At 39.6% G+C, this 20,011-nt stretch overlaps 1 protein-coding gene across 2 annotated transcripts in view; it reads left to right on the forward strand.

Moving 5' to 3' along the window:
- The window catches only part of LOC139671256 (dynein axonemal assembly factor 11-like), a 57,336-nt gene extending 38,220 nt beyond the window's left edge, over positions 1-19,116 (forward strand). For both annotated transcript variants that reach the window (XM_071553823.1, XM_071553822.1), the window contains 2 exons: positions 8,920-9,005; positions 18,700-19,116. In XM_071553823.1, the coding sequence (XP_071409924.1) occupies positions 8,920-9,005; positions 18,700-18,886 (273 nt within the window). In that variant the 3' untranslated portion in view covers positions 18,887-19,116. The remainder of the gene's footprint in view (positions 1-8,919; positions 9,006-18,699) is intronic.
- The last annotated feature ends 895 nt before the right edge of the window (positions 19,117-20,011 follow it).

The following is a 20,011-nucleotide window of genomic DNA, read 5'->3' on the forward strand; positions in this document are numbered from 1 at the left end:
TCAGAAACATAAGGGAGAGTGAAAGGGAAATTGACTGGTGGAGTCACACCCTTTCCACTCCTAAGGAAGCCCAGTAGGAGGTGGTGAAGCCCAGCCCCTCCTGCCATCAGACTGAAAGAACAGACCATAGGGATGGGGATGAATGGAAACAGGTGCCTGGTTCGTAGACGCAAAAACACCCCCTCTCGACCCCTTTCACCTGCCAGGGTGCCCTTAAAAAACAGGTATATGGCCCTGGACTTGGACTGTCTGTTGGAGTTCAGTCAGGAGGAGGATCTGTCTACAAGGTCTTCTGGTTACCCCCAGTCTACCAGACGGGTTACAACTACAGGTAAGAGGAAAAAGTGGAGGGTTGTTGTAATCGGTGACTCCCTTCTGAGGGAAACTGAGGGCCCTCTATGTCGACCAGATCCGTCCCACAGGGAAGTTTGCTGCCTTCCCGGGGCCAGGGTGAGGGATATTACCAAAAGACTTCCTAAGCTTATCCAGCCCTCAGACTATTACCTGCTGTTGGTTGTCCAGGTTGGAAGTGGTGACATTAATAAAAAAAGTACCAGAGTAATTAAAAAAGATTTCAAGGCACTGACCCGATCACTTCATGGGACAGGAGCACAGATAGTAATTGCCTCAGTTCCTGTGGTAGCTGGGATGAATGAGGAGAGGTTTAGGAAAGCCCAGCTTACCAATAGGTGGCTTAGGGGATGGTGCTATCGTCAAAATTTTGGGTTTTTTGATCATGGGGCAAACTCCGTGTTGCCCAGTCTCGTGAAAGCAGATGGGCTTCATTTATCTAGGAAGGGCAAAAGAACTGTAGCCCATAAGTTGGCAGGGTTGGTTAGGAGGGCTTTAAACTAGGTTTGAAGGGGGAAGGGACAGCAACTGGGCTCTCCAGAGATAGGCCTAAGGGCGTAGAGCCCGAGTTGAGAATGAAATCAATGGCCCAGCTGAAGTGCATGTACACCAATGCATGCAGTATGGGAAACAAACAAGAGGAGCTGGAAGCCATAGTGCAGCAGGAAAACTATGACATAGTTGCTGTCACAGAAACGTGGTGGGATGACTCACATGACTGGAGTGCTGCTATGGGGGGCTACAAGCTCTTCAGAAAGGACAGGCAGGGAAGGAGAGGTGGAGGGGTGACTTTATATGTTAGAGAGTCTCTTGGCTCTGTTGAAGTTGAGGTCAGCAGTGACAAGGTTGAGTGCCTGTGGGCCAGAATCAGGGGCAAGGCCAACAAGGCTGACACCCTTGTGGGTGTCTGTTACAGACCGCCCAACCAGGATGATGAAGGCGATGAATTATTCTACAAGCAGCTGGCAGATATCTCAAAATCTCCAGCCCTAGTTCTTGTGGGTGACTTTAACCTGCCAGATATCTGATGGGAGCTTCATACTGCAGAGAAGAGGCAGTTAAGGAGGTTCCTGGAGTATATAGAGGACAATTTCCTTCATCAACTGGTAAATGAGCCTACCAGGGGTAAGGCCCCACTAGACCTACTGTTTACAGAGAGGGGCTGGTAGATGATGTAGTGGTTGGAGGCCGCCTGGGGCACAGTGACCATGAAATAATAGAATTTTCAGTCCTCAGGGATGGAAGGAGAGCCACCATTAAAACCTCTACTTTGGACTTCCGGAGAGCAGATTTTGGCCTATTCAAAAAACTGATTCAGAGCATACCCTGGGAAACAACCCTTAAAGGCAAGGGGGTCCAGGAGGGATGGACATGTTTTAAGAAGGAAATTTTGAGTGCACAGCAATAGGCTGTCCCAGTGCGCCGAAAGGCCAGCTGGAGGGGAAGACGGCCAGCTTGGTTAAATAGGGAGATTCTGCAAGAAATCGGGGATAAAAAGAAAGTTTACAGACTATGGAAAAAAGGGCTGGCTACTTACGAAGAATTTACAGATAGAGCTAGGTCATGCAGGAAAAAAATTAGGGAAGGAAAATTGGAATTTGAAGTAAATTTGGCTATTTCATTTAGGGATAACAAAAAGTCCTTTTATAAATACATTAATAACAGAAGGAGGGGCAAGGAAAACCTCCATTCTCTGTTGGACTCGGAGGGAAATATAGTTAAGGAAGATGAGGAGAAGGCTGAGGTACTTAACACCTACTTTGCCTCAGTTTTCACCAGTAAGACAGGTGGCCCTCAAGACAACTCGCCTCTGGAGCTGGTAGACAGGGAGAGGGAGCTGAATAGCCCTCCTGTATTCCAGGAGGATATAATTACTGACTTACTGAGCCAGCTGGATCCTAACAAGTCTATGGGACCAGATGGGATCCATCCCAGGGTGATGAAGGAGCTGGCAGAAGAGCTTGCCAAACCGCTCTCCATCATCTTCCAACAGTCCTGGCTCTCTGTGGAGGTCCCAGATGATTGGAGGTTGGCCAATGTCACCCCAATCCACAAAAAGGGCTGCAAGCAGGACCCTGGCAACTACAGGCCTGTCAGCCTGACCTCCACGCCTGGCAGGGTTATGGAGCAGTTCATCCTGAGTGCAATCACACAGCACCTTCAGGGTGGACAAGGGATTAGACCCAGCCAGCATGGGTTTAGGAAGGGCAGGTCCTGTCTGACCAACCTGATCTCTTTTTACAATCAGGTGACCCACCTGGTGGATGAGGGGAAGGCTGTGGATGTGGTCTATCTGGACTTCAGCAAGGCCTTTGACACTGTCTCCCATAATATACTCCTGGAAAAGCTGGTAGCCTATGGCTTGGACAAGTGTACCCTCTCCTGGATTAAGAGCTGGCTGGAGGGTCGGGCCCAGAGAGTGCTGGTGAACGGAGCTGCATCCAGCTGGCGGCCAGTCACCAGTGGTGTTCCCCAGGGGTCTGTATTGGGTCCAGTCCTGTTTAACATCTTTATTGATGATTTAGATGAGGGGATTGAGTCCATCATCAGCAAATTTGCTGATGACACCAAGCTGGGAGGGAGTTTGATCTGCTGGAAGGCAGGAGGGCTCTGCAGAGGGATCTGGATAGACTTGAGAGATGGGCTGATTCCAATGGGATGCAGTTCAATAAGGCCAAGTGCCGGGTCCTGCACTTTGGCTACAACAACCCCTTGCAGCGCTACAGGCTGGGGACAGAGTGGCTGGAGAGCAGCCAGGCAGAAATGGACCTTGGAGTACTAATTGACAGGAAGCTCAGCATGAGCCAACAGTGTGCCCAGGTGGCCAAGAAGGCCAATGGGATCCTGTCCTGTATCAAAAATAGCATGGCCAACAGAACCAGGGAAGTGATCCTTCCCCTGTACTCTGCATTGGTGAGGCCACACCTTGAGTACTGTGTTCAGTTCTGGGCCCCTCAGTTCAGAAAGGATATTGAGGTGCTGGCGTGAGTCCAGAGAAGAGCAACAAGGCTGGTGAAGGGACTGGAGCACAAGCCCTATGGGGAGAGGCTGAGGGAGCTGGGGTTGTTTAGCCTGGAGAAGAGGAGGCTCAGAGGTGACCTCATCACTGTCTATAATAACTACCTGAAGGGAAGTTCTAGCCAGGTGGGGGCTGGTCTCTTCTCCCAGGCACTCAGCAATAGGACAAGGGGGCAGGGGCTTAAGCTCTGCCAGGGGAAATTTAAGTTGGATATCAGAAAAAAATTCTTTACAGAGAGCGTAATCAGCCATTGGAATGGGCTGCCCAGAGAGGTGGTGGATTCGCCATCCCTAGAGATTTTTAAACGCAGATTGGATGTGGCGCTGAGTGCCATGATCTAGTAAATAGAATCATAGAACCGATTGGGTTGAACTCGATGATCTTTTCCAACCCAATCGGTTCTATGATTCTAAAGTCTCTAGGACTACATCATATACTTTTGGCTTTCAGAACAGGTTAACCCTGTCCAGGAATAGTTATAGCAGAGAAATAACCGTTTGGTCCTCTGGACTTAGGACTTCTGACTTTTAGGAAGTTTCTTTGCTATGTAAGAGCAGGGGTACATGCTGCTACATGTGAGTGTAGCAGAATATATCAATTTAACACCATTTCTTCTGCAGGAAGAAGCTGTTTAGCTGAAATAGCTTCAGCTGCTAATTGGGGTAATTTCTTTCTCTTTGTGCTCTGATTTAGCTTTAAGACTGTGCAGCTAGTGGCTCTAACTAAAAAGTTATTTTTCGTCTTTTAGCTTTTGCCATTTGTGATTCATGCCTTCTATGCTTCCTTCTACGCTCCAGTCCCATACCATGTGTCTGTCCATAGGAGGAGAGGTTCTCATTAAATCACAAACTTTCACTCTAGCATCAAGCATTCAGTTTTACCAGGAGCTTGAAGAATACTGAAGATTGAACTCATTTGGTTAAGGTCCATATTTTTTTAATGTTCAAAATTCACTCATATGTGAATTTATGCTTTCATAAATTTATTTGAAAATGAGGCCTTGACATTTGCCATTTTGGATAATGTAATTTTCTAATGTATATGTACAGTCTTGTTTACTATTTACTCATCTTTTGGATATTTTAAGTGCTATCTGTGTTTTATCCCATACCCTGCTTTTATTTCTTATACATCTTGCTAGACTCTTTGTGGATGATCAGTGCCTTAAAAAATGTAAATATTTCAAAGAGTTTCTGAATATATATTCAACTCTTCTGCCTGCCTAGAAATTCATACCTAAATCAGCAAAATTAATATTATCTCCTCATACTGTGACTGAGAACTTCCTTTATTCCATTATTAACTTCATATGTAACCTACCTTGATATTTTAGCTACACCTATGGATTTTACCTAACATGAGGGTCTGGAGTGTGCTTCTTCTCAGAATATATAATTTTCAGATATCTGTAAGACATGAGGAAGGAGAAGTGCTATAGAATAGCTGGGTTGATGTTGTCAGATTTGCTTTGGTTTAGCTAAAAACTACTTAAGTAGCTTGGACACAGCAAGAGATGCATGAATGGAGTGTTGCATGGTCTAATACCTTTATTGTCACTGGATCCAAAAATTTGGATCCTGGACAGCTGCTTTGCAGAAAAGCACTTGGAAGTCTTGCTTGCCGCTAAGTTGAACATGAGTCAGCAACGTCCTCTTCCAATTGTGGCCTGAGCTGCATTAGGGATGTTGACAGCAGGTTAAGGGAGGCAATCCTTGCCCTCTATTCAGCTTTGGTTAGATACACATGGAGTTCTGTGTCCAGTGCTGGGCTCCCTAGTGCAGGAGAGACGTGGACATACTGGAGAGAATCCAGCAAAGGGCTATGCAGATGATTAAGGTACTGGAGCATTTCATCTGTTAGGAAAAGCTGAGGGAGCTGGGACTGTTCAGCCTGGAGAAGAAAAGGCTCAAGGGGATCTTATCAATACATACAAATACCTGAAGGGAGGGTGCCAAGAGAAAGAGCCAGGTGGTGCCAGTGACAGGACCAGACAGCGGGCACAGGCTGAAACACAGGAGGTTCCATATAAACATTGGGAAACAATTTCTTACTGTGAAGGTGCCAGAGTGCCTGCACAGGTCACCTGGAGAGGTTTGGAGTTCTCCATCCCTGGAGATATTCCAAAGCCATCTGGACATGGTCCTGGGCAACTGGGTCTGAGTGGCTCTGCTTGAGCAGGAGAGTTGGGCCCGATGACCTTCACAGGTCTCTGCTAATCTCAACCATTCTGTGATCCTGTGTACTTCATAGATTTGCTGACCAAACATGGATTTGTGTTACAGCAATTGTATATAACAGATACTAACCTACTGTTCTCTGTTCTATACTGCAGTCACAGGGTCTGTTCTCTTCCCCTAGGACTGAGTTTGGGTTCTCAGGTTAAATTTTTGGGATATATATCCTTTTTAGCTGCCCTCTATCCATACAAATGTAATTAGTAATAGAATGTAATCTAGGAAGCAAGGTATAATGAATAATGATTAACAACTGGAAGGCAAATAGATATTGTTCTTGCAGAATATTAAGGCTGATTTTATCACCAATGGTTGAGAATACTAATTTGAAATCACCAACTTAATATGAATTCCTTAGTAAGATAATAGAAAGACCAGAGTCCGTGCAACTTCTTTCAGGCTATATCAATGATAAGACAACCTAGTGACTATATTGCACCATATTTAACCTTTTTGTTCCTGATAAACAATTACCAAAATAAAACTATTTCCAACTAGATAAATGGTCTAGCACATTCCTTAGGTAACTGAAATGTTAAAAAATACTACTGACCTAAAAATAGTCTCCTATAACATACTTCTTGAAATTCTATCCTAAAAATATCTCACTCTTCTCAGTAACAGAACAGAAATCTAACTGAATTCTGAGTGGTTTTCACTTGCCTTAATGCGTTTCTGATCAGGTTACTAAACCTTTCACCATTCATCTTCCAGCCTATTCACAGTTTCCTAGCCTTTAAAAAGAAAAATAAAACCTTTTTCCTTCCTCTCTAATGACCTTGCTGCACCACAGATGCTGGAGATAGTAAATTCCACATGAAGTAAAGGAAAGTAAATAATTTTCCCCTTCTTCTCTGGGAACATTTTTTTACCGTGTTATTTACTACACATCAAATCCCACAGAATGGGTGCCTTTCTAAAGCAATGTCTATCAACATTTTTTTGGAAGGTCATCAAAAAAACCTGAAGGACACAATGTTCAGTGAAATGGTACAGTGACACTTTTAAAGTGTAGTATTTTTACTGTAATAATCACCTGTACAGAGACTTTGCATGAGTAAGGTGTTAATAGTGACTACATTTTATGTGCTTCATATTCTGGGAAAAATATTTATGACTTGAAGCTTTTTAAGTCTTGAACCTCAGTGCTCTGGCAGCATCATCTTTGCAGGTGATACAGGAAAATTGAAAACTGGGAGTATCTTTAACAGATTTTGACCAAATCGGCATATTGAATCAATGGTTTTTTAAAATGTCATCAGTAGAATACACCAGTGGCGTTTTAATTAATGTCTGAAAAAAGGACCAAAACCCAGTGTTATTAGCAAGTAGGTCTTATTTGGGGTTCTGAGGCACTGTGTCAGGTTTTAAAACTTTCCTTTTCATATTTTAGTGAATCAGAGAGAAATATTTGAACTTTTGATTAATTCTTTATTATATAAGCAGTCACAAATGAATTCTGACAGCTTTTTATTGCCTGGGCCTTCAAAGGCGTTTAGAAATTTTAAGATCAATGAGAGTTAAACTCTTTAATTAATCTAAAAATGGAAGTGGTATGTATTATGCATGTCAGTGTTATTTGATAGAATTACATTATATAATTCCCACTTATCTAGGTATGGTAAATGCAGTAATATTTCATTACCATCAAAAGCATGTGGAGACATGCAGCTGTGAAACCCTGGAAATCTAATAATCCTTCAGAATAAATGTGTTTCAGTGAAACTCTGTTACTCAATGGAATTCCCATTGCAGGAGAAGAAAGCACTGAGGGAAAAAAAAGTGAACTGAAAATATGAATAAAGAGATGGTTTTCACATACTCCTGTTTTCTCAAATATACTCCACATTCTGTTTAACACATCTATTTCTAGCATTCTCTCATAATGATCTTGAAAGGGGTGTCCTTTCTGTTTTCTATTAACTTAGCTATTAGAAATAGTTTCATAGAATAACTTTCAGAACCTTCACTATATTAATTTAGTTCATCTTCCTGTATACTACAGGATTTAAATTTCACACACTTACCTTTCTGCTGAGCCCAAAATCTTACCTTTGATCACAGCTGAAGCTCTGGCTGTTCTGTTTTTCAGTGCAATTTTCCTCATTGATTACTATCACTAAGAGATAGTTACTGGCTTGGTGAAGCTCACATACCATCTTTTCAAAAAGAAGAAAAATTGGAAAGTGTCACTTAGGAGGGTTTTTTTATTGAATATAGGTTTGAGGACATCTTTTGAGCAGAAGAGCTTTTATATCAAGCAATGTTTGATAATTGATTGATGTTCTAGTAGGCAAATCCAAACCCTTCCCTAAGTTCCCACATCAGTTCTTGTCAAGGAAGTATCTTCTGTTGAGTACAGAATCAGCACATTTCTTCACCATCCTTGATGTGCTCCAAGGGCAAAGTGAGGAGCATGAGTCTCAAGGGATCAGTGGAATGAATAGTAGAATAGAACACTTGAGGGCCACCTGAAAATAGAGGGAAGGTACCAAGAAACAGACTTTCCCTCACCAAAGCATATACAGAATGAGGGGATCAATCTCTTCATACTGAATTCCAGAAGCAAATGACAGAGGCTACAGGCTTTGTGTTATTTCTTGAGGGGTTTAGAATGAAGACTCTAAATGCACAGGGCTTCTGGAACAGACTGCTCTCAAATCAGTTACACTATGAAATAGTCAATACAAAGAACTATTTGGTATGGTTCCTGTTCATCCTTTTCAACGCTTAAGGGATCCTTCTCCTATGATTGTTATTCAGAAGGGAAAGATACTCTTTTGCAGTGAGATACCCTATTGTCAATAACAAAAGAGTTTTTAGTCACTTGTCATTTCTATAAAAAGTGAGAAGTCCACACTGCAGCTGATTCTTTAATGAAAATGTCTGAACAACAAAGAGATGGACACCAGAACTGAAATGCAAGTGAGAGGCACATCATGAATCAGTTAGTTAACTATGGAGAAAATCTGTAATGTGCATTATTAACGTGGTACAAAACAAGACAGCATATATTTAATACAAGTAGATGTGTATATTTAAATACTTTTCTATACATATATATGTATTATATATATATATATACACTTTTATAAATGTTTGACTGTAATTCCATTCAGATAATTTGGTTAAATTTGCCTTGTGTCTCTGTTTCATGCTAAGTGAAGAGTGTTAAAATGTAACTGAAAGAGTAAATGTCACAAGAGAAAATTTATGCAGGCGCTCTCAATTTTCTATTTTTGAGAGATTATTTAAATGCTTGTGAGCAAAAGTGTCAACTTTTATGAGAATTATTTTTGTCTTTTTTTATTTTAGGCTAAAGAAATAATCCTGGCTAAGCAAAAAGTTTCAGCTTCTATTAAACACTCTGACTGTAACACACTGCAAAAATATGCAAGAAGGTAAATTCCTTTTTTTCTTCCATAATTGCTTTATTTTTTGTCAATGTGTTATTCACGTGCCAGAATATGTGCTTCTTATTATGTTGTTGTTGAAAATATGAAAACATTCATTTGTGAAGAGTAAAACTATGTCTGAAAGCTTTAGGCTAATAGCCTGTCTGGTGCTGTTTCTAAAGTGATCTCCTCCAATAACAGAGCCAAAAAAGCACTTACTTCTGCCCATCAGTTTTGTTGCATCAGCTCATTCAGATTATTAACTGGTACATACTAAAACTAAATCACCTACTGAGAATGGCCTCTGCAAAGCTCCTTGCCCAAGTCTGAAAACCTTTTAGAAAGCAATGATTTTGTATCTCTCTCATTAATGTATTTTCTCACAGATGTACAGATTGAGCTACAATGCTAGTAAATAGGTCCAAAAGGCAATTCTGCAAGGTTTTATAGCATCAATCCACCCTATTAAATGTGATGTAAACTCCAGCTCTTGAAAACTTGCAGCTAAAGTCTGCCAGAAGCAAGCAAGTATCCATGATGTGTTATTTTCTGGTTTTACCCTTAGCAAGTGTTACTGTAGATAGACACTAGCATTGATGGACATGGCCTAAGCAAAAATACTATGATATCTCTTTTAATCTTTCCTTTTCCTCTTGCTACAGACAATGATATTTACATCAGGATAACATGCAGTAACAAAAAAGTTTGTTAAACTCTTTACCTTTTTATATTTCAAGTGTTGCACTTGTTTCCTTGTTCAATTTCATTGTGGTTAATGTTGACAAAAACACTAAGAAAATAGTAAAAAACACCATTATGGATTGCAGGTGATTTTCTTCGTCTCAATATTTAGGACATTGACAAAATTGTTCTGCAAAGGTGAATTGTGATTAATACTGCTTGTTATTTCTTATTTCTAATAATCAGTCGCTAACTTCTTTTCTTGAATGACCTGCATCATGAGAAGAAGATAGGGCAACTGTAAGAATTTGTTGAGGTTACTATTGAGCCACAAGGACTGCACCCTTTCTTTAGGCAGCAGCCATCACAACAATGCATCATCTTGGTTACTGAGTATGTAAAATATTTTTAGAAGGTCCAAGCCAAATGGTGGATACTTACTGTCCATTATATTTGTGAAATGATGACAGTCAGAGTAAGTCCCTGATGACTGGAAAAATGGACAGACCGGGAGGACACCAGGAACTAGTGACCTGTCAGCCTCACCTTTGAAATTCTTACTCTGCCTGGAAAGATCATGGAACAGATCCTCCTAGAAGCTGTGCTAAAGCACATGGAGGGCAGGGAGGTGATTTGAGATACCCAGCCCAGCTTCCCCAAGGGGAAGTCCTTCCTGACCAACTGACAGGCCTTCTGTGATGGAGTGATTGCATCAGTGGAAAAGGGAAGGGTTATAGATGTTATTTATCTGTACTTCGGTAAAGCCTTTGACATGGTCCCAAACAACATCCTTCTCTCTAAATTGGAGAGAGATGGATTTGATGGATGGACTGTTTCAGTGGATGAGGAATTGGTAGGATGGTTGCATCCAGAGGGGATAAACAATGACTCCACGTCTGGATGGAGATCATTGACAAGTGGTGTCTGTCAAGGGACCAGAACATTTTAATGTCTCTGTCAATGACATAAGCCAGTGGAACCAAGGGCACCCTGGGCAAATCTGCCAATGACACCAAACTGGGTGGTGCAGTTGACAGAGCTGAAGGACAGGGTTACTATCCAAAGGGCCTTTGACAAGATTGAGAAAGTGGGTCCATGTGAATGACATGAGGCTGAACAAGGACAAATGAAAAGTGCTGCACCTTGGGCAGAGTAATCCCTGGTATAAATAAAGGCTGGGGAAAGGCAGGTTTAAGAGCAGCCTTGAGAAGTACTTGGGGTTACCTGTGCATTAAAAACTTGGCATGAGCTGGCAATGTGCCCTTGCAGCTCAGGAAGCCAATCGTATTCTGTGCTGCATCAAAAGCAGTGTGGGCAGTAGATCGAGGGAGGGGATTCTCCCTCTCTGCTCCACTCTAGTGAAATCCAACCTGGAGCTCTGGGGTCCTCAGTACAGGAAACACATCGACCTGCTGGAGTCACTTCAGAGAAGGGCCACAAAAGTCATCAGAGGGGTGGAGCACCTCTCCTGTGAAGAAAAGCTAAGAGAGTTTGGGTTCTTCAGTCTGGAAAAGATAAGGCTCCAGGGACACCTTGTAGCAGCCTGTCATACTAAAGAAGATCTAATAAGAAGGATATGGACAGATTTTTTAATATTACTTCTAGCAATAGGGCAAGAGGTAATTGTCTTAAAGTAAAAGAGGAGAAAAATATAGGAAAGGATTTTTTATTATGAGGGTTGTGAAGCACTGGTTTAAATTGCTCAGAGAGATGGTGGATGCCCCATCCTGTAAACATTCAAGGTCAAGTTGAATGAGGCTCTGAGCAGCCTTATCTAGTTGAGGATGTCCCTGGTCATTGCAGGGGTGTTGGATTTCAATGCAGTTTTAGGTAATTATGAATATGCTTCCTGCAGATTTTGAGGTTTAAAGTATTAGAGGAATATATATCACAAAAGTAGAAGTAGGAAAAGAGTCTTTGAATTACAGTTCTTTCTAAAAATAGTACATTTTGACCTCTTTAGTTAAGAAGTTGCTGAGTAGCCAGATGTTCCAAAATTTGCTGAATAGTTGTCTCTTGGATTACAGAACATTCATTACAGTGATTACACTTGACAGCTACAGATGTCTTAGCTAAATGCTGTCAGACATATAATCTGCTGAACTGTAATGCAGTGCTTTAAATCTCTTTAACTCTTGTTAGCTAGATTACACGATGATACTGTCATTACTTCTGCCACATATGAGGGATTTCTTCTGTGACTGTATAAAGAACTGTATTTCAAACTTTTGAAGACGCAAGTTTATGTGGAAGGAATTTGGGAGAGTGATTTATTATACTTACAAACTTCTATTAATGCAATAGTTCCTTACTGGAACTGGCCTCACTTCAGCTGTGAGGTACTGAAGTTGAGTCCTCCACAGCTGCATAGATGAAACTCAGAGGTAGGTAGGAACTGACTTTTCTGAAGTCAGACTGGAAATTTTAAGAGTAACAGTTACATAAAGGCAATAATCCTTGTCTTATACCCCCAGCTTTAGACTATTCTTCCTTTAGCATGTTGGAGAAGAAAAAAATGGAATAAAACTCAAAATGTGTCTAAATGTAAATATACCCACACTTGAATTCCTCTTGTAAAGAAGGATACATAAGAATACAACTTTTCTTTTTTGGGGGGGATTTTGTTGGGTTTGTTTTGTTTTTTTCACTAGAGATCTTTATATATAGAAGTTGAGAAGGGCAGCCAGAGAACAGATTATTTTGAAGGGGCAAGGAATGGACTGGCAATTTCTGCTTCGCAAAGCAGAATTAAAAACTAATCAGCAAGTTCTAATCTCTAAACATCTTTTATAATGAAATAAGGAATGGAAAGTAGAGTTTTGTGTAGTTCAGGCATTACGAATCTGGCTGCTTGCTCTTAAGTATATTTTTCCTCTTAGCTAAGCAGGAGTGCACTGGGTGACTAAGCCAGCGGGTGCTGTAGAAAATACTGTGTAATGCATTAGGCTGGAAATCTGACTTGCATTCTACTGGAATCAGCTCTCAGTGGCAATATGTAATGTGTGCCTTTCTGTAGAGTTTTTGTTTTGGTGGCTTTTGGAGTTTTTTTTGTTTGTTTATTTGTTTGTTTTGCTCTGGGGATTTTGGTTGGTTGGTTTGTTGGTTGGGTTGGGTTTATAGGGGTTTTTTGTGGGTTTTGAGGGTTTTTTGTCTGGAATCTTAAAGGGAAAAAAAGAAATGGCATGTCCACCTCTGTCTGCTGGTACATCCAGAAATGCCTTTGAATAGTTTCAACCAAATTTAACTACTTGTGAGAGACATAAAATATATAAAATTGCCTGTAAGTTATGTTGAGCTTGGGACCAGGAAAACTTGAATGTTTTTAATCACTGTATTGGATTTTAATTCTAATCTTTTTCTAGGAAGCATATCATGGTAAGAGTCATTGACAGAACTTCTTTATGGTTTGTAGTTTCATGGTGATAAACAAGCAGTACTTTACTTTTCTTGGAGAAGTCTTAGTTTTCTTTGAGGTTTTTTCATTTATCAACAAGTAAAGAATAAAAGACTGATTATTTCAAAAAGTCTCTACAGTTGTCTCACTGGAGGTGTAACAGTGTTGCTGAAGATGAGACATACTGAGATTTAATGTTTGCCTTCAATAAATAGCTGGAAGTTGATCACAAATCCTGAGAATTGAATAGACTTGCAGATTTAATATTTTCTGGCTACAAAGTTTGCTAGCTGTCATGGAGACATTGAGAACTTTCAGAATGCAAGTTACACTGTCTGGCAAAGGAGGAATCATAGAAATTATAATTCAATTCACTTCTTAACCAGAAAGTAGAGTCATGTATGATCAAGCAACATATTAAAAAGGCTTTTTACTCAATCTTCAAGTATGGATTCATTTCCATTCTCATGGAGGCCTGGAACTAATCAAAGCAGAGGATATACATCTCTATCATTTGACTAATGAGAACAAAAGGTGGGGTGCCTCAGAAGTGGTTTGAAAATTAATTTTAACACACAGGCCTCTGATAATCCCTAATTGTAATAAGGGTGAAGAGACTTCAGAAGTGTGCCCTTCTGAGCAAAAGCATTCTCAAGAACACTGTTAAGTCTTAGTCACTACAGCCTAAAGGTATCTCCGGTTTTGCATATGTGACAATGTTGTAGTTTGGACTTATTATGTAAATTCTCTCCCCTGCCACTAACTACCCATGCCATTAGTTAACAAAGGAAGTAGTTAACTGCTACCGTCTTCTTCTTGATCGCTTGAGTGGGGGCAGGTTGTCTCTGTTGTTCTTGAGGACTACACACGGCTCGGGTCGGTGTGTGTGCTGCGGTGGGAGAGGCCGTTGCTGCTGCTCTTTGCTGCGACTGGGGGGTAAGGCAGTTTTCCCTGCCACTGCTGTTGCTCCTGGTTTCGGCAGTGGGGTCGCGGTCTCCGTTCCAGTCTCACCCCCACCTGCAATGTCGTGACCGGCCCGCCCTGGCTGCAGCAGCGATCCGGGAAAGAGAGGTCGCGGCTGCTTTCTGGGACACGCTGCAGTTCTCCGTTTTCCAGCTTTCCTTCTTCATTCGGGACAAGGAACACAGGGGGAGAGACAGAGTTCATCTGAGAGCTTCACCACTCGTCTGTCTCGCTGGAGAGGGACTGGAAGCTCACCTTGCAGCCAGCCAGGCAGTGACAGACACTGTCCTTAAGTATAACTTTTTTTCTTTAGGAGGAAGCCTGCTGGTTCTTGGGGTTATTGTGTTTCGGTTTTCTTCCTATGTTGGGGAAGCAGTTTGTTCTGGTCTGTTTACAGTTATATATATATATATATATATCTCACAGTTAAGAACAGTTATCCTTCTAATATCCATTCTTTGATTAAAGTTCCTTTTCTTAAATTTGATAAAGAGTGGCGTGATTATTGTGGAGGAGGCCCCCCTCCTCCGCTTGTGGGTAAACCTTTTGGTTTTTCCCCTCAAACCAAGACAGACAAGGACAAAAGACTGAGGGCAGAGAGATGTGCTTTAAAGTCACGCTCGATCATTTCATAGCTTTGCAGACAACTTTGTTAGAGTACAGTACAGCTTCCCTAACGTTTAGCACACTAAGGACTCAACTTTGGCTGACAAACTGAACAGTGGAAGGAGTAAAAATAAGATGGTATTAGAGAAACATGTGAAAATTCAGAGGCAATTTGCATATTGCAGGTATTGGACCATATTCCTTGGTAACTAACAAGGTCAGTTTGAAACTTGGTATCTTGAAGTGATTATGCAAAAGAAGCTAAAGGATGGAACAGTGAAGATGAAAATGTCACAGTGACTATGGTTTTCTGCCTAACTTTTAGAAACTTGTGCTCTAATATTATGTATGGTTTCAGTCTGATGAATTCTGTTTGGGAGATGTATTTGTCTTTCAGAACAGAACAACCTAGATATCATCAGCCTTTCATTTATCAGAACATTTCACCAGTGATTTTTTAGTTCTTGGTTGTAGTTCAGTCCCTGAAAAATGAATTTGATTCTACTAGTATTTATGTTTTCCCAATGATCCACTGATTCTGGACTCCAGTTATAGTTTCATTTCAGATTATATGTACATAGAAGGAGTTGAAAGGCCTCTTATACAATGGATGAGGTATTAACTGTAATTATTTGCTTAGATTACCTAGTAGATTTTTCTAAGTCTGTATTTTCAAAAGTTGAGACCAGAGAATGGCAAAAGTCAGGCATTCACCACTTTTTAATATACATAAATAAAGATTTTTCTTTCTCTAAGCTGTCAAATTTCATTCCATATAATGGAATCATTCTGCTTTCTTACTCAAGAAAAAGATTTATTAGTACTTTTCCTAAGATGAAAATTATTTTTGTGCTGGTTCATTCATAATGTTAGAAGACTGGAAAAAGTGCCTCTTCAAAGCACTTGGTTGTGATTGGTAAATGTCTTTGGATATCCTAACACAAACCCAAAACTTTCAATTGAATCTTAGTAATTGTATATTCTGGATCAAACAGATGAGAAATCTTTAGCAATCTAAATTTTATTGAAATTCAGAAGTAGAAACAGGGGAATGTAACTGTCAAATCATTAAAATATCAAATATGTGCATTAAGAAGTGTGTGAACAAAAAGTGTAAATTATCAAGAAATATCACATTATCTGATATGTGCTCTGTCACACACCAGATTGTTCAGCAGCCTGCTATAGTCATGCAAAATGGAAGGACTGACTTTATTTAGTGTGGTCTTCTCATTTTCTACTTTAAAAGCATTATCAAACTATGTGGAGTTAAAAATAGCCTTTCAAAGGGGAAAAAATGTCAGGAAAAAAGAAAGTATTTCACCTAGCATTATTTATTTTTGATGCTCTAGTCTTTAGACCATAGTTTCAAGTAGAGAACACTACACAGCATGTAGCAGTGCCAAAAACTGTGAACTTCATCCTTTTTTCAACCTGAACTTGAAATAATTTGCAAGCACTGGGATTTTCCGATCTGTGTTGTAGCTGCTCCTGGAAATGGTTATTTTACCATTGCTCATGGAAGAGCTTCAGCAACAAGATGATTTTATTTCTGCTAGGTAGAATTACATGAAAAACCCCCTCATTCTTTCATCCAAAAATGTTCAGGTGGATTACTCTTGATGTCCTCAATACCCAGCCTTTTTATGCATGGATTGTATGATGAGAGGAGCAGATTCTCAGCAGATCTCTGTGTTGTAGCTGCTCTGACTTCAGCATAACTGAGTCTTGCTGTTAGCCAAAACTGCATCAGGGTAGTTGTGATACCACTCTGAAACCTTACTAAGAAAGTATAGAATGTTTCATCATGCTCATGTAAGTACATAAAAATCCACTTCCTTCCTGGAAAAAAAAATCACCTTTCCTTGATTCTTGGTGTTATCTATTGCCTGTTGCTAAAATACTTCCAGATTAGATGTGTTGATTAAATTTTGAGAATGGCTGATGCATATCATACTTTCACAGCTTGTTGATATGGATTGTTACTTATGACACTACTGCTAATTTATTTCTGATATACTGAAGTTTATTCTGCTATTAAACAAGAAACTATTTAAACTACTTGGAGTTTGTTGTATTTGCCTGACTAATAATTTGTACAATTTTGGAACTGTTGAACAAATGTGAATACCACTGCTAATTAAAAAACTTCAAGTCAAGGAAATTCTTTTCTAGCAAGTGATGGAAACACAGGATGAGACTAATTTCTTTTCATATTTATGCTTTTTTAGCTTTTTTCTGTTGTGCTTCAGATTAGTGGTTAATTAGATTAAGATTCTGGTCAGGGTCTGCTCTCTTTGCCATGTAACCAACAGCTATTGATAAAGCAATTGAGGGTCACAGCACATTTCACAAATTACGCAGGAAGAAAAAAAAAGTTTCTTCCTTTTTTGGGGATAAACACTTTCCAGAATGTTGCCACAAATAGAATCCATTTTTATTTCATTAAATAGTATAGTGTAATATAAGGAAAAGATCTAGCCTTATAAATTAAAGAACATTCAGGGTAAAGAAATTAGACTTTTCTTATATTTGTCTTCATTACCCATAAAGTTCTACTCTGACTAGTTTTTGCTTATGCCACTGTTTGGAAAAGGTTGATCCAGGTTGTTAAAGCAGGCTGCTTCTCTGGTTTTTTTCTGCCCAGCAAAATGATCAGTTGATTCCTATAGTACAAGAAAAATCTAGTGGCATAGGGCTGAGAGGTGGTTGCCCTGGGGACTGCCTCTTGTGTCCTTAGCATAGAAGAGGAGGAAGCCTCCCATAAACCATCTGCACTTCTCCACCCTGGGACAGAGATCCTGCACACAGGTGTGGGCTAGGCTGTCTGCTCACATCTCACAGAGCCTGATGGAGAAGCACTGGCAGCATTTGGAAGCTGCTTGGCAGAACTCTCCCTGTTTTAACAACTAAAGATAGTGTGTTTGCAGTTAAAAATCTTTTAATATACTGTATGGACATATCTTTGTTACCTGTGTTGTCATCCCAGAAATTCATTCTCTCATGCAGTGACTTTGCCTCTTTTTTGGTTGTTCTATTTCTGATCGCCTGGGTAAACACATAGTTTTCTCACATCTCTGAAGGGTGAGGCACTGTCTTTTGTAATGCTGAGCTTGGAAGTGTGACCCAAAGCTCCATTCAGTATAAAATGGAGTAGGAAGATGTACAAATAATGTTTTAAGTTGAAGAAATTAAACATCAATGTACTATTGAATTTCCATTTTGCTATTTTTCATGTAAACAAAAAAATTGCATGAAAGCAAGCTAGATATTTTTCCATTTAGTCATTGAGCTCCTCTATTACAAAGAACAATGAATGCTGCAATGCAGAGAGGATATTTCAAATTTTTGATTATCATGTGATGTGGACTAGCTGCTTTAATGAGCAGCCTGTACACACTTCTAAGTGATCTGAAAGAATATCCTTGATAGCAGGAGAATTTGAAAATTGTGTAAAATTGTGCCTTTTCTTATAATTTTGTTTAATTTTTTTTTCAGAATGCAAACATGGTGAGGATTGACATTGCCAAAACATAAAAATTAGATGATCAAATAAAAAAAGTTCATACAATTACATTTTCTCTCTAAGTAAAAGTATTTCTGTTTTCAAAAAATGAAACTGTCACATAAAATTAGTAGACATCCAGTGTATTAAAAATGAACAGAAAGAAAAAAGAATTAAAAAACAAGAAATAGTCTTACATCGAAATCCAACCATTTATAGTGTGATACTAGCAGTCACCATGTTCTGATATAAAATAAATTACAGGTGTCAAAAATTAACTTTTGATTTTTAGACTAAGGATTCTTTTCTACAACATCTTAGAGATCTTGTAGTACTTTTCTGGGTTTACACAGAGGTTTTTTATAGCAATCAGTTTCAAGTTACAAGAACTCACAACCCTGGTTTAATTGGACTTAGTAAAACCCTCACACTAAAGTCAATGTGTTTATAAATAGGCACTCAAAATAGAATCCTAGAACTAAAGTCAAATAGTTCTCTTACATTTGACACTGAAATTAAGGTTTTTTCCATTTGTTCCCCTCTTATTTCAGGAGTGGACAAGTTGAGAAGTTAGAAGTGGATCCTAGTAAATATTCATTCCCTGATGTGACAAAGATAATCCAAGGAAGGGAAAAAACTGGACAGGGACCTATAAAGCTACAACCAGAGAAGATTACAGAGGTTAAGAAGAGTTGTGTTGATTATGAAAATAATGAAGATGTTCCTCCCTTAATTTGAAGTGTTCTTAAACAGTCCCTCTGTAATGTGTCCTTTAACAGTCCCTCTTTATATATATACCTGTAGTATGTGCTTGTTTTTGTAACCCTATATATAAAGTGAATATAATAGAGCGGGAGTTGGAAATAGTATTACATTTCTTACCAATAACTTTTTAATGCTTGTATTTTCTGCTGAATTTTCTGTTAGTATATTGCTTTATAAATTCATATTTCTAGATTGTTTACTTATCAAGTCTGAAATTAGAAGTCATATATCAGAGATTGCAATTTCTTCAAAGAATTTAGTGTCTAGGTTGAAAGGTTCACTTATTACTGTAGAAAAAGAGAGAAGGAAGGAAGAAAACACTTGATTTATGATCATTCTCATTAAACTAAGGATAGAAAAAAATCTCTGTGCATTCCTTCAGTGTTTTTATTTTAGTGAAGGACAACAGTAGAAGAAAATAAGGTATTATGAGAGTGAGAGACATTGCTGTAATCTACCATACATCAATGAATTTTCCTGCATAATGCACAGCTCCTGGATTCTGCAGCTGATCTAACAAGACCACTCCTTGAAGATTTTGGGAGAGAATAAAGTGAAACTTCAAGCAAAAAGTGACTTGCATTACCTTGCTAATGCATTTGAAATTGTTTCTTTGTAAAGGAAGATGCCATTTGGTTCTGCAGAAAGAAAATGCTTCAGATACAAATCAGCTTTTTCTTCTAGTCAAATGGCATCAGACAAGCAAATTTAAGTCAGAGAGAATCAAACAGTATATTCTGGTTAGAACCCGTTTTCACCCTCAAGATAGAAAATTAATAAGTTGCAATTATAAGTGAACCACTAAAACTCCGTTTAAAATATACTGTTTAAGTAGCAGTCAAGATTTAGATAGTGCCTATAATATCCTCAGCCATAGTCAAGTTCATGGCACATTCTTTAAAAATGGTCTATCCCTAATGTGCGGTGATGGCCCTGATAAGCCTTGATGGGTTGAGGGAAACGCCTCAGCCCCCTGGAGGGGTGCTCCCAGCTGAGAACAAAAGCTTTAAGATTAACAAAGGGTGGAGTGTTGTCAAGAATGACACGGCCCTTCTTTGTGATATCTTCTATGACTACTCGAGGAGCCACCCCCCACAG

The sequence above is a fragment of the Pithys albifrons genome, chromosome 4, assembly GCF_047495875.1.
Source record: "Pithys albifrons albifrons isolate INPA30051 chromosome 4, PitAlb_v1, whole genome shotgun sequence".
In the NCBI taxonomy this organism is placed as follows: Eukaryota; Metazoa; Chordata; class Aves; order Passeriformes; family Thamnophilidae; genus Pithys; species Pithys albifrons.